We start from the raw sequence: 15,157 nt of genomic DNA, 5'->3' as shown, positions 1-15,157 counted from the left end.
AATGGGGAGGAGCAACGAACAGTTACCTGCAGCATAGGAGATTAGTTCAGTGTATTTCACATTTTTTTCATATCCTACTGGTTGAATAAAAACATGGTATACATAAATTGAGATAAAATGGATTGCTGCAGAGACAAATGCATACCACGATGTAGCACACGTGTTTTAAATAGCAAAGAGCCCACAGTAAAGAAGCAATTGACCACTGTGGCCATAATTTTTGCTGGGTTGTTGATGGGTAATTAATTGAATCATGGAAATTAATTTTTGTAGTCCATTTAAATATTTTTTCACCTTCACTCATCAAAAGCCATTTCATTCTTCTCAAATGACAAGAGTGCTTTCAGTGAGTCTATATAGATCAAATACATTCAGCTGAGGATTCCATAGGCATTAAATTCCTAAAAACTCACTTCTACAGAATATGTATGTACATACATCCAAAAATACAGAGGCTTTGGTACTCAACCAAATCACTAAGGTCAGTAATTTTCACCTAATAGCTGCCATTTAAAGGAAAAAAAATGATCATGTCTAATGATATTAAATGTAGTAGAGAAATTTTCCTAGCTCCTTGAAAGCACAAATTTCATACTTTTAGATATATTTCTGATCTGACCCATTTTAAAATTAGAAGTTAAGCCTCTGATTATTACTTTTGAGGCTAATATTTGGATATGTAACACAATTATTTCAGATATAAATACATATGTATTCACATAATATGTTCCGTAACTAAGAATTAAATTGACACAATATTTAATAAAAAAGAAAACATTTTATTTGCAATACAATGTACACAAAGGACAAAAATAATGATTCCCTTATGCAAAAGAATCCCTGAAAGAAATAAACATTCATACAGTCTTAAAACACATCACTCCACTTATTTGCACATCAGCAACAGAAGTGGCTTTTAACAAATTCTTTGCAAAAGCACTGATAGGTGTTAACAACAAATGTGTGAGAACTTTCCATTAATTCACGCATACTCCGTGAAGTCTTCCATCATTACTCCACGACGAGCATTTCCTGAGAGTCGGTGGCCAACGGCAGAAGCAGAGACAGGCGACGTGAAATCTCCCCCATCGGGGCTGAAGGCACTGCTGCCTCCCTCTCCACCAGTGACTCCCGATGGCTGCATTTCCTGGATGACTTTGGAGCGGAGACGCTTGATTTGCCTAAGCCTCTCCAACCAATTAGATGCATAAGGGCTCTGTCCCATTGCCTTCAAGCTGCACGATATCAGAGATGCAAGCTGCAACACAGCATGAAGAATACAAACGCTGTTAGCTATTATCTCATTGACTCATGCACATTAATTTCATCAAATAAATGAAGCAACGATGAGCCAAGGTGCTGACGAAGATAACTTCGTAAAGTTTACATGCATTAAAGCTTGTTCACTGCATTTTCATGCAAAGATTGATTAACCAAGAAATTACTTCAACCAAAATACTTCTTTATGAATTTGAGAATGACCTAAAATTTAGAGAAAAAGGATGGTGCAAAATGTTATTTATACTTCAGGATGATATTTAGTGAAACCAACAACTATAATCTTATCACACTTATAGACACTATGTAATTATGAATTCAAAAATACAAATATGGCGGCAAAAATGAAATGTCGCTGTGCATAGTGCACGAAAGAAAGAGACATAGAATATAAAACTGCTGAAAAATTAAGAAAATGGGGCATTCTTAATACCAATGGCCAGAAGAAAATCTCTCCCATGCAAAAGAAGCTTCAATACATTCCTGGCAGTATAATTTGCCATGGACTAAAGAGATCAATGAAAGACTAACACTGAATGCACCAAAGCAATGCTAAGGAAATGTAAGAGACATTAAAAAAAAAAGGTTTACTTACATTAGCGTGAAGAGCCAACTGGCGTGCAAGAATTGCCACATTTTGATCAGAAATAATTCTGGGCTCACTGTGCCCTATGTGCTCGGCTAGTTCCTCTTTTGTCTTCACAGTGACCTTGTTGGTTCCATGATCCAAAGGCTGAATTACAACACAGGCATAGTTGAACTGGCCCTGCAAAATAAAGTGTGTTTATGTAAAGGTTAAATAGACAATTGTATATGCTGGTGACACCAATGTCGTTATCTCTGATCCATCTTACTCTAATCTAATCAAGAAATGTAATTACATAGCAAACTCTATAAATAACTGGTCTGCTGATAATAATCTTAGTATAAATGCGAATAAAACTAAATGATTTGATCCTCATACTCTGGTATTCCTATGGAAAGCTGTATTGTGAGCAGTGGCGCCGACTCCATGGGGCCTGAGGGGGCCCGAGCCCCCTCAAAAATTAGTTATGGATGTGAGGAAGAAATGTGTCAGGCTTGTCGATTTTCCCCGGAGTGTCCAGATATTGAGATTTGAGATATCAGGGTTCTAATGTTGATCATATGACTCTTCTAAAATGCTTAAAAAACTTAAAACTCACTATGTACCTATAAAATTTCCCGGGTCAAGATCCCTGGTTTGGGCCCCCCAATATTTTTTTGTATGTCAGCATCCCTGATTGTGAGGATAGAAAGAAAGTCTATAGAACAATCAACCATAAGAACTCAAAAGATGAAACTGGGACCACAGTAAATGGGTATTCGCTTGCATAATAAATTACCAATGGTAATTGTAAATTGTTCAAGTATATACATATATGTATTCATTCAAAGTTAAGTTAAAAAAGAGTATTTTATTAGAAAATGTACTATTGTGTCAAAGAATTTGAAAATGATAAGTGCATTAACCTGTAATGCAAAAATTGAATTTGGCAATTCTAACCTGTTGTCATATGTATATAATATGTAATGAATTGTAGCTTGTATGATTAATAAGTCTAATTATTGACTGTATATAACTTGACATGTCCTATACATGTATTTTGTCTTCAATATACAGGTCATTGGACACATAAATACATATTATTATTATCATATTAATATTACAAATTAATAATGGACGCATGGGAAAACATTAAGTGGGGAAGTTTTGGTCGCACTGAAATTCGCACAATAAATTTCAACAATCCTTCAAACAAAGAACCAGGCTATGATACTCATGTTTGACCTAAGTAACAGACACTATTTCAAATTCAAAATACCACCTCTACACAATCAGAAGACTTGTACTAAAAAACTATATAAAAAATAGTACCCATGACCTCTTCCAAATTGGAAAAGCAAACAGACAACTGAATACATTCAGAAAATTTTATCAATACATGCCATATGTATTATATTTTTCAAAAACCAAATCTTTCACATATTTTTCAAGTTAGAGAGAGCATGGGAGCTGTGAAATTTTGAAATCTTAAAAGCACAACTTTACCTAAAATTAACTCACCTTTACTGTCTGTATATTATAATCTTCTCCACTCTCATTATAGACAATTGTAACATAATCATTTCCAATATGCTTCTTCTTTTCAATAAACCTCTCAGTAGTTGTCATTAAAGTTGCAACATGAAAAACTATCTGTGGAGAAAATAAAACATTACAAATATCTAATGCAAATTACTTTAGTCTTTCCTTTGTGATAACTTTCCATTAAAAAAAATAAAAATGTGTAGGTATTACATTTTATAAGTTTCACTATTTATTTTTAATAGGCACATATTGGGTTTCTGAACATAGCTGCATTTTTATGTGTTTTATCATGATTACATCCATGTTTACCCAAAAATCAAGTGCCGAGGGGAGGGAAGGTGAGAGTGGGGTTGTAGGGAAGGAGGCGGGAGGGTGGAAGGGCGATTGAGCGCAGAGGGAAAAAGGAAAGATTCGAAGGACAGGTAATCACTGTATGTTTCACACAGAAATTTAACGCATACCCATTATGCAGGGTGGGGAAAAATTGTACAGCAAAATTTAAACCCAGAATAGCTAATGACAGTGGATACAAAACCCTACAGCGGGCTTGCGGGGTTACTCCCCTGGGCCGAAGTCTGAAGCTTTAAGCTTATCACCTCTGCACCGCACGAGGGGGAGGACAAGGCAGGAAAAAGGAAGGAGGCGCCGCCTTGATAGGAGCCCGACGACGCCTCCTGGGATAGGATAGAAAAGGAAGGGAAGGGAAGAGGAATCCCGCACCGTCACAGAGGCAGGCGGGTCCTACTATTAGCGAAACCATGATTTAATGTTTCTACAAAAAAGAAAGATTTTCCTATGAGGAAGGAAAATCCTCTGATTTTTCGTAGATTTTGTAGCTAATGCCAGTAAGAACCAAAATTACTAATGATGTTTAGGTCAAAAACGCACCGTTTTTAAACTTCAGAAACCTTGAGCCAAGCACTCTAATTGGCCGCAGTTTACCATGATGTTAAATGCTCTGGACAACTCATGACTTAGAATGCTTTGCCTGCCGGAGATTGTGATGTATCCAGGGCATTCGGCAACAGGGAAAACTTGTGGCCAGTTGGAGCACCTGGCTCAAAGTTCCTGTAGCTTAAAAATGCTGGTTTTTTGACCTTAACACCATCAGTAACTTTGGTTCCTGTTGGCATCAGCTATCCAGAGTTAAAATTTCATGACACAATTTTTATCAACTCAGTACATATACATATTACTATGATGCAATTATAACCTGTCCTTACTTAGAGAATTATAAAAATATGTAATCACACAATGGATGCTGTGAAACTTTGAAATCTTTAAAGCACAACTTTACCAAATATTCCTTTTTCCCTCTACACTCAATTGCCCTTCCATCCTCCAGCTTTCTTTCCAACCTCCCTATTCTCACCATTCCCTCTCCACTTGATTTTTGTATGAATCTGAATGTAATCATGAACAGTAACCTGATGATATTACTATTTTATGAAACCTGCAATAAATAATTTCTTCAGTAGGATATAATTCTGTATCCAGGCAACATCATATAATAAGTTTCATTCCTGAGAAATCATGGTGACCCGCTCATTACCACTCGTATACTAAGTCCTCTTCTTACGAACATTTGATTTACCCACTGTCAGAGATAGGATAATTGAAAAATTCAAGCGTTCCCAAAATTTCAAATTCAGTGCCTTTGGAGTTGGCCGGTGTGGCCCAGAGGAACTCGCACTTTGTGCACAGTCTGAACAAAGTAACAATTAATCAGCAGAAACAGTGTAGTCAGTAACTGTTCAGCATTTTGCCCGTTCTTCCTTCCCACAGACAGCTATTTTTTTTCGGCTCCAGTCTCGTCCCACGTGCAGTTAGATCAGTTTGTCACAATCATAAATTAATGAAATGTCATGCAGTGTTGCAGAATGCAGGATACCATACGTTTCAACACCTAGGTCTATCAGCTTGGGAATAAATTCAATTTAGGAAGAAGGTATCCGAACGCATCTTGTTCCTATGTTGAGGACTTACTGTATTCGGGAAGATATCAACCCTCCATTGCATCATGCAGCCAAGGTGTATTTGTTTCACACAAGGGTGCGTTTGATGCCAGATGGTCATGGCAATGGGAGGAAGACACAAAACTACTGAATGAATTCGGGGGGGCAGGAGCAAGGCAGTCAAAAATTATATTTTCCTAGGATCACTTTTCAAGCAGATGACTTATAAGCCAAACGAGAATATTTTAAGATATTACTTTGTGAGGAGTTTACCTCTTTTGTCGCAAAAAATTCAATTGAGTGCCATTAAATTTCATTTAAATGATAACAAGCTTTGGCACTCCAGATCCATTTTTCATCAATTTGATTTCCATCAAGCTATTCCTGGTAGGTGCTACTGTTCTATGGTTTAATAACAGTTAAATATTTGTTACTTTTTATAAATGATAAAATAAGTTATGATTGAGGAAGTGCAGGGATTAATGACATTAACCTGCATTCTTCCATTGATGAAATCTAATGAAAAAGCTTGTTTTTATATATTTGCAAGTAATTCAATAGTGTATATCACACACATGGCTCTGAAGCTATTCTGTAGTGCAACTATAATTACAGGAGATTGAAGAGAAAAGAAATTTTTGCGACGCATGTTTTTTTTGCGATGATTCCTAAAATAAAACATTTGTACAAAATTTGTTACTTCATTTTTTTGGTCCTGTGAACTTCGTAATGACGAGTATCTACTGTAGTGTATTGTCATCACAAGCAAGCAAGAGAGCAAAAATTTGCCAACGTGACTATGAGCAGTGGGTGAAAAATCAATTACAAGATTCCATTGATGAAACAAACAAAGTTAAACAAAAGCATGTAAAAATACCTGGGTGACATCATCTTGCCAAATATATGTGAATTTCCCATCATTCCCGTTTCGGTCCAATCCTCCGAGGAAAAACGTGTGTGGGTCTATGTCACTCAGTCGCACAATGGTGCCCAATCTCTGAAATAATTAAAACAGAAAAATATTAGGAAAAGACATCTCTGTAGAAATTGAAATAAGAAAATTTTTTTCAATATTACATTTTCTATCACATCTATTTATACCAGGGGAGCCCGTCCAAGCCTGGTACCTATGACACCTATAACAACTCTTGTTTAAAGCTGCCTCTGTGTGATCATTACTGTGATGTTTGAAAAGAGTTATTTGTTTATTTATTCCTGCATCTGATTTTCCATGCAATAAGATTTCCCTTAGTAAATGCGCACAACATTCTTTACCATTTTTTGACCTTTTATGCATGTATGGTAAATGATTTTACCAAACAAAAATACAGTACATTGTGAGATTGGTAGATGATATTTTTTTTTACAAATAACTGATGGATGAAAAATATTAAGGCAACACCACGACATACCTGAAGAAACTCAGCATATCTGAGAGAGCCAAACTGATTCTGTAGAATTTCAGCCTCTGAGTTGGCTTGGCCGGGACCAACATAAATTACACCAATCTTATGAGTCTCATATGGTGGAATGTAGTCCAAATTCCTCAAGCCAATCTTGGCCATTTTGCTGTTTGAAGGAACTAAAATGGGCTTCTCAGATGTGCTCCCAAAATGTGCATTGTGATAAAGCTGAAGGAACACAAAGCTGTAAAAAATATAATAACCACGTTTATTATACGTTTGATTACATGTTTATCTCACATGGAAAATATAGGGAAAAACATCAAAATAACACCATGAATGGAAAAGTAGAGGAAAAATATTTACAATAGAAGTCTGTTATAAAAGAGTGCTGAAGAGACAATTACTTATTATAATGAGAACTCAATGTATCCAATGTCCACAGAAAATTACTCTTTCCCCAGCTTTATGACATGAAAAGAAGAAATATGTGTTATTTACACATTTCTATTAATTTAAAAATAAATGCATCAATATTTCAATTCAAATTTAAAAAAGAGTTTGCTTTTATAACAAATATAGTAAAAGCCTAGCAAAACTGCATCACTAGTCAAATACAATGGCCTGAAAAGACATTATTAGATTGATGAAAAATTAGAGCAAAGAGCTTGCAACCATTCTGCAGCTGAAGAAAAGAGTTGGAGTTTAGCGTGGGATTACCCTCAAAATTATACATTCCAGACAACAGCCACAGCAAAATGGACTCATTAGTGTTGCCACAAACAAAATCACTCATTCTTGGCAGATTATTTCCAATGCTTTTCCACATGAACCAACCAACACAAAATATCTACTTCCTGGAGCACTTCCCTGGCAATAGGCTGTATTCATTATCACAGACTTTAACTGTATTTTGTTATTCATAGTATTGTTTCTTATCCAGAATTAGGCACTTTAGAGAGAAACCTTTTTAGTTGTAATACTGAATAATGGAGTTTTGGCTAGCACATAATTAAACCCAAGAAGAAATTAGGGACTATAATTAATGAAAATAATGACAGCATTTTTCCTCTACTTAAGTTATAACTTACTACAAAAAAATACTTGCTATAGCTAATGGCATTACCAGAGTGGGAGTCCGGACCCCCCGAAGTGAAGTTATTTTAATTATGAAAAGTGTTAAAATTAGTTTAAAACCCTCTACTTAGTAACCAGTTTTTCAAAAATTTCCCCGCCTAGTTTTAAGCCCCCCCAAAATTATTTCCCTGCTACGCCACTTGCTGTAGCACTACACTCACTATAGGCCACACACTGATGGATTGGGTGAGCAAATGTATTGTGTCGAGGCAGGATGAACACACCTGGGGTTGACGCCCGTCCTGGGGGCCTCCTTGGACATGCCACCCCTGGGGGAGCTACCGCCCCTGCGAGAGGCCGATGAGTCCCATTCAACTCGGGGCTTCCGCACAGGGCTCATGACTGAGATGGTGTGGCCTCGCTCACGCTTGAACGCCAGGGGGGGCAGGGTCGAGGGGTCAGGGCGACCACCCCCTTCAACCACAGGCTGCTGACTTGGCTCCTCCTTCCTGCTCACGGTCCTCGGCTGTCAATGACAAGAGGAAGTGCTATCCATTCCAAAGCAAGGAATGCCACAGACGCCAACAGTGCGTCATTCACACAGGTCAAAATATAATTTCAGAATGGGTTGGTTCCACCATTATATTTTTTCTAATTCCTACTTGGTCCCAAGCATCAGCCTCTTTTCTGATTTATTTTTATCCTTAAATTTCAAATTCTATGACAGTCTGACCATCCTAATGTGGTACTTAATCATTCAAACCTATGACCAATAGTATGCTGACAAATATGAGCTCTTTGACTGCATCAGACCTTACCATCATAATTTCTTTTTGATATGACGTAGCTTAACACTTGCCTAATATATCCATATAGTTTCATGCTATTACAACAATAAGTGTTTCAGTTATCAATGCAAGTGTAATTCAGCATCATTTTCTGGCCAATGCATTTAAAAAAAACAGCCTTTGAACTGTTTTCTTGTTCTCAAATATACGTTTATAAACCAATTAATGGTATTTTTATGGAAATTGCTTGTTATTAGATATTTTTTAAACATTTATTTTGGGGTGTCCGAGCCCTGAACTGCTAGGATTCGGCAAAAAATATAAAGGGAAAGGGGAGAACTGGTGCCCTGTCAGAGCGTCAGATCTGATTAGGGTGTGAAGAATTGTCCACTGATAGCATTTACCTGAGGGTGAAAACCAATTGAAGGCTCGAGAATACGTAATGGAATTAAGGTTCTTAGGTATTTATGAGTACCCTTAATTGGCATTTTTGATCTGTGAGGTGGAAACACTGACATTATTCAGAAAGCATCTCCAATGATGTAACAAGAAAAATACTGCCTCTGAAGAGGTGGGAACTTTGTTCAAGGCAGGTCAAAGATTGATAAAAACCTATACACTGCTAGAAAAATTCAAAGGAATATTAATGTTTCCTTAAGATGAGTATAATAAAAGAAACAATAGGTCCACTTGAAGTTCCATAATTCCTTGGATAACTTCACAAAAGTTACTCATGTGCCTTTAAGATAAATGATTTCTGAGCCTCCAAGTTAGCATTTGAGGGAAAATAAAAGAAAATACCTCTGGGAAGGCCTATTTTGTAAGCACAGTGATTTTTTAAATTAAAATCTTTCACCACTGTTTCTTACTGCATATGAAGTTCTTCTCTCACACATAAATGCTCATAGTGGATGATTCCTCGTGCGTCTCTCTGACATACCTCTGATTGGGAAATAGAGCACCCCCTTGGTAATCTTTCTTCTTAGATGGCTCATGGATGTTTAGGATCAGGGTTCCCACTCTAACTACATTATAAAATTCAAGGTTTTTTCCAGGTTTTCACGGTCTAAATGCCATCAAATTCACGGTTTGTAGCTGGGGCATTTTAGGCAGAAATATTGATCACGTAATAATCATCGGCCACACGCTAACTAAAAATGTAACAAACGCAACAGATGCCTTGAATGCAAACGCAACAATGACAGTGCTATCTCTCATGACGTCACCTATCGTTGGCAAAATTCATGTCCGGCTAAAAGGATGTGAGTGGGAAAATGGAGAGAGCAGGGTGGGAGGAAAGTGAAGAAGAGCCTGATTTTTTGCCAGGATTAACGTCTTCCAATCGCAGGCTTAAGGTCAATGTGCTGTCATGGCACACACGGACCAATTAATAGTTGCGCTTTCGAATACACGTGTGCAGGTAAATGCGTGGACATTGCCTGCACGAGAATGACCTTGAAACATGGTTGAAATATCGTTTTTTTTCTGTTAACCTGCAATGTTGTTCTGCAATCAAGTTTGATAGATTTCTAAGGTTTTATGATGAAATTCACAGCTATTTCCAGGTTTTTTCACGGTAGACAAAATTCACGGCTTATTCGTGGTTTTAAGGTTTTCACTATTGAGTGGGAACCCTGAGGATGCTCATGCCACAATAAAAATGTCAAATGATATCAATGCACTCATAGTTAACAGAAAGATATCATTGGAGGATTCATAATGATACACTTAAGAGCAAGATGATGGTCCAAAGGGTTGTTGGATGCGTGGAAAGGAAATTAGTACAATTTTACACAAGCATTGATAATTGAAATAACAATCACCAAATTACCCTGGACACCCCATGGAATATACCATTAGCATTAAAATAATACCCCATGGTGCCCAAACAAATCCTTGCTATGGCAAAATATCATTTTAGCAGGGGTGGAAAAATAATGCCCATGCGACCTAGTCAACACCTTTTTAGGAGCAGTTTGATTTGGAGGTGGAAGTTTAGGGAACTGAAGGATAAATGTCGAAAGAAGGGAAAAGATCTATGGCGATTCATATTTATTGATCAGTTCCCTCCATAGAGAATATTTCAGTGGCAAATCAAAAGGAAATCGATCAACCAAGGTAAGCATGCCACACTGATGCAAACACAAAAATGCCACTCTCATGAGCGAGACATTACCTTCGAGTGGGAATCTGCAGCAAACATGGCCATCTTGGCAGCTGCTGATGCTGCATGAGACGCTCGCTGCACATCTTGGCTGCTGGGCACCGTTGGCGATCTCATCCCATCGGGCCCACCCCTTGGCCCTCGCATGCTGCTCGCAGCAAGGAGAGAAGGCGATGATGAGGATGGCGCAAATGCAGATGGGCTGCGTCCTGAAGTGTCGATAGTAGAAGAGGACTGCATGCGCAAGGGGGCAGCAGCAGAGGCAGGGCTAGCCAGGGGTGCAACGGCACTTGGGACGGCGCTGCTTTCCTGGGGCAGCACCATTGATGTGGTGGGGGGCGTTGTTCCAGCACCAATGATTTCCTCTGGGATAGCCTCATAACTGACCCTGCAAAGAGAAATCCAAAATGTTTGAAACAGTCCATTTCTATGTGTTGAAAAATAATGAATGCATAGTTTGCGTTATCATAGCCAGAAATAGCACACAAAATTGATAATTATGATAAGAAGCAATAAGCCACATAGGCTAAGGGCTCATTTGTGACATGACAGACATTTTGGCTCTCATTTACAGAACATGCTTAAGTTAAGAAAAAAGAAATACTCAGGTCAGAAGAATGAACAACTGCTTTTTAATGAATGTAGAAGAGACATGTGAAACCATAGAATGAGAGCCCTTGAGGGGGAGTTTTGCACTTCACTGATGGATAGCATGAAGCTACTGAGAACTTAAAATGCACAGATAATCATCTAACACAAAATATGCTACAGTCCAGATTCCAAAAACACATTTGATAACTATAATATAGAAACTTAAATATTATCATGTTAACATAAATGTGTCAATTTTCCTCTCTCAATGTTTCACGCTATATTACAAAGCTTGAGCCTTCCCTCTGAATTGATTTGTGGGTCAATAATTTCATTTCCCTTCAATACTTTATGAGATGCTTTGTGCACATGTCCTCTCTAGCAAAAAAAAACTCCTCCCCACTCACCTTGGGTCCTTGGCTGTGGCCATTGGCTTGTTGGGCTTCTTCACGTCGGGGGTCTCCGCCTTGGCCCCTCCGGCCTCCACTGCCTCCCGCCACCTCTCGCCACTAATTGCCCCCGAGTCCGGCCCATCTCCTCCCCCTCCACCAGCAATCACTGTGTGTGGCACTTCCCCTGAGCCCTCAAATGCAGCAGCCGTCAGGAAGGGGTTGCGCCAGCTGCTGTTCATTTCGGGGCTCGAGTTGGAGCGGCGCACTGGGTGCCGGGCACGGCCCTCGATGGCCACTGCACTGGATGGGGACCCGCCACCCCTTCCCCCTCCCCCGCCCACTCCCTCCTCCCCCCCATCCTCCTCTTCTTCCTCCGTTTCCTCCCCCAACTCATAATCCTTCCCAGATTTCCTCGTCCCCTTCGCAGGAGCCTGAGGGAAAGAATTCAATCGTGTCACAAATACTTATGCAGCACATTCACAACAATACAGATGAAGACAGTTACAGATTTGAAGACATACATAAAAATCCTATCACATCTAAGGGGAGCACATATTTCATAAATAACATTTAGAGTGGTAGGTGTAAGCACAACTTGGATAGTGATTCATTCTTACTAGGATAAACTGACTGTTACTGCTCTATACATCAGTCAGGCTAATTTATATAATGTATTTACAGGCAACAGAAAGGAAACAATAGCAGGAAATTATGAAGATTACAACGACCAAGAGAGCATCGTGAATGAAGACTGTCAATTTTATCTTAGACAATGTACCGCATTCTCGTCCTCCTTGGTGGATGAGTCGCTCTTCTGGCTGCCTCCAGAGTTCTGTCGATCGATGGGAGCAGCTGTGACAGGTGGCAGTGACGACACGCCAGTAATTCCATGAGGGGAGGGGCTGCCCCTCTTGGAGTGCAATGGAGAGGGCACAGGGCTTTGCCCCTGAATCGTTCCTCCCTGCACCTCGGGGGCACCACCACCCTCCTGCTCAAAGTGGTGGTCTAACAGAGCCTGCAATGGAAAGAGAAACACCTCAGTGAGGCCACTCGCAGCAATTTCTCTCCAGAAGAACTACAATGGCTACGGAGGAAGAACAACTAATGTGGTCAGCTCTAAGTAGTGGTTCCAATTCCCGGGGGTCTACAATGCCTAAAGACAATCAGCCTAAAATTACATAGTCAAACACTGACCAGCTCCACCACACTCCACTTGAAAGTCATCCTCATCAACTAGCCAACATGCTCAAACTCAAAAACGATCATCAAAGAAACACATTATGCATTACTTTAGACTCATGGCCCTGCCTCATTCTAAAAACATCAATTACAAAATCTCCTTCAATTGGCAGCTCTTTCATTTGTTCTGCAGATCATCATTTAAGGCTCTCCACCAAATGGATATGTACCACTGGTTAAGCCAAAGAAATGTGACTGTACCAAATGCATGCTTTGAACAAAATATTTCTCAAACACAGCTCCTGTTAAGTTTAGAGTGATATAACAGAGTCACATGTAGAGGTCTGCTAAGTGTCTCCCAAACTCACCCACTTTCACTCACCTGGTGGTGGAATTGAAAGCATTGCTCAAACCTCAAGTTAACCAAGTGTGGCTGTGCTTGACCCCTCACTCCCCTCGAGTCTACAATCAACCAGCAAGTAGGAACAAATTTGGGTGACTTGGCAGCTGCTTGAGCCTTTACTTACAAGTTTGCTTTGATGAATAACTAGTGGGAGTATTCCGAGGAGCTGCAAAAATCAAGCACATTTTCTCATGCAGCCGGGCGAGTATGACTGCACTCAGCTATTCGTCGTTGAGCGTAGCTATACTCGGCCACATGTTTCCGATTACTCCAGCAGTGTGTGGGCTCTTTGCCCATTTCTCTGATAAAAACATGGAGTGGAAAACAACTCACTAGCAGCCAACTGATTGTGGCTGAGTACAGAAGCCATTTTGCAAGGCTCTAGTCAAATGATGGTAACAAAAAGCTGGATTGTTAGCCTTCTCTTTGATGTCACTGCTTTGTTTTACCGCATGCAGTTGATGAAAAACAAACTATCTTCAATTTATATTTGCAACACTTTATATTCAATCATGTATTTACTAGAGATGTGCGAATAGTATCCGCGAATACTCGAATACCTCGAATATTAGAAAGTATTCGATATTCGAGGTTTCGAATAGTTATGCGAAAAGTACCGCCTCGAATACCTCGAATACTTTGAATTTCGCGTCATACACTGTCGTACGCACGTCGTTGGTAGTTGACTCGGAAAAATGTGGAGAACTGTAGTTATTTAGTGCTCGCAGCGCCGTTTTACGCAAGTTGACGAATTACATCAAATTCGTGGATTTTAGCGGTGAAAAGAGTTCGACGAGGGGAAACGAAAAGGGTCGGGTGAAAAAATCCGAAAATCCCCGATTCCCCCCACCAGGAGAACCTCTGTACCGTGGGATAGCAACCTCAGGGCATTTCCCACGATCCGCTATCCCCCTCCATTCAGCACTCGCCTCAACCACTCTGACGCTTTCCTCTTCTCCGAAATCAAGCAAAAGGTCCCAGCTCGCGCAGGGATCGCATTACGGAGACCCCTGCTTCAAAAAAATATCGAGTTACGAGAACAATAAAAACGTGTTTCACGCCCTCCCCCCTTTTCTCACCCACTGACCTTTTTCTGGCTACCTGCTTCGAAGTTCCCCATTTCTGGAGGTCAACTGTTGTGTGAGTACCGTGGGATACTTACATTAGCGCATTTCCCAAGATCCTGTATCCCTCTCCATTCAGCACTCTCTCCCCCCCTCTGAGGCTTTCCTCTTCTTCGAAATAAAAAAAAGGTCACAGCTCGTGCAGGGATCATATTACGAAGACCTTAGCTTCGAAAAAATACCAAGTTACACAAGAACAATAGAAACGTGTTTCTGGCCCTCCCTTTTCTCCCACACTGACCTTTTTTTTCCCACCAGCTTCGAAGTTTTCCATTTCTGTGGAGGTCAACCGCTGCATGAGTCATCTATTAGCACAAAAGGTGTGTAAGAATGACTTTCGTCAATTGATGTTACACCTTTATTGAATTGAAATATTAGTAATGTGCGCGTAATTTCAAAAAGAATAAGACCAAACACGACGTATTTCTGAGTTTATTTAAGCATTTTACGCAAAGAAATAAATGTCAAAACACGACGGAGACTTAGCATTCTGGCGAAACTCGATATGAGCAGCAGAGCTTCTCGGAAGTTGATGCGGTATTTTTTTCCGAACGCATATATCAAGTTACAATTAATGAGTGGTGCGATAAATCTTTATTGTTACAGTCCCAGACAAAGGGATATTTTCTCAGAATATTTGGTTTCTCCCTGATAGCAATTCAAATTCATCTTCTTATCTCGTGAGAACTCCCA

At 39.5% G+C, this 15,157-nt stretch overlaps 1 protein-coding gene across 1 annotated transcript in view; it reads right to left on the bottom strand.

Annotated features, from left to right (window-relative positions):
- Positions 1 to 758: 758 nt before the first annotated feature.
- The window catches only part of LOC124156491 (tuberin), a 58,078-nt gene continuing 43,679 nt past the window's right edge, over positions 759 to 15,157 (bottom strand). The window contains exons 24-32 of the mRNA XM_046531065.1: positions 12,537 to 12,773; positions 11,774 to 12,189; positions 10,788 to 11,163; positions 8,108 to 8,349; positions 6,756 to 6,990; positions 6,221 to 6,340; positions 3,365 to 3,496; positions 1,874 to 2,044; positions 759 to 1,258 (exon numbers count right to left, since the gene is read on the bottom strand). Coding sequence (XP_046387021.1) covers positions 983 to 1,258; positions 1,874 to 2,044; positions 3,365 to 3,496; positions 6,221 to 6,340; positions 6,756 to 6,990; positions 8,108 to 8,349; positions 10,788 to 11,163; positions 11,774 to 12,189; positions 12,537 to 12,773 — 2,205 coding nt within the window. The 3' untranslated portion in view covers positions 759 to 982. The remainder of the gene's footprint in view (positions 1,259 to 1,873; positions 2,045 to 3,364; positions 3,497 to 6,220; positions 6,341 to 6,755; positions 6,991 to 8,107; positions 8,350 to 10,787; positions 11,164 to 11,773; positions 12,190 to 12,536; positions 12,774 to 15,157) is intronic.

This window comes from Ischnura elegans, chromosome 1 (genome assembly GCF_921293095.1).
Source record: "Ischnura elegans chromosome 1, ioIscEleg1.1, whole genome shotgun sequence".
Classification (NCBI taxonomy): domain Eukaryota; kingdom Metazoa; phylum Arthropoda; class Insecta; order Odonata; family Coenagrionidae; genus Ischnura; species Ischnura elegans.
This window is presented reverse-complemented; position numbering and strand designations above follow the sequence as displayed.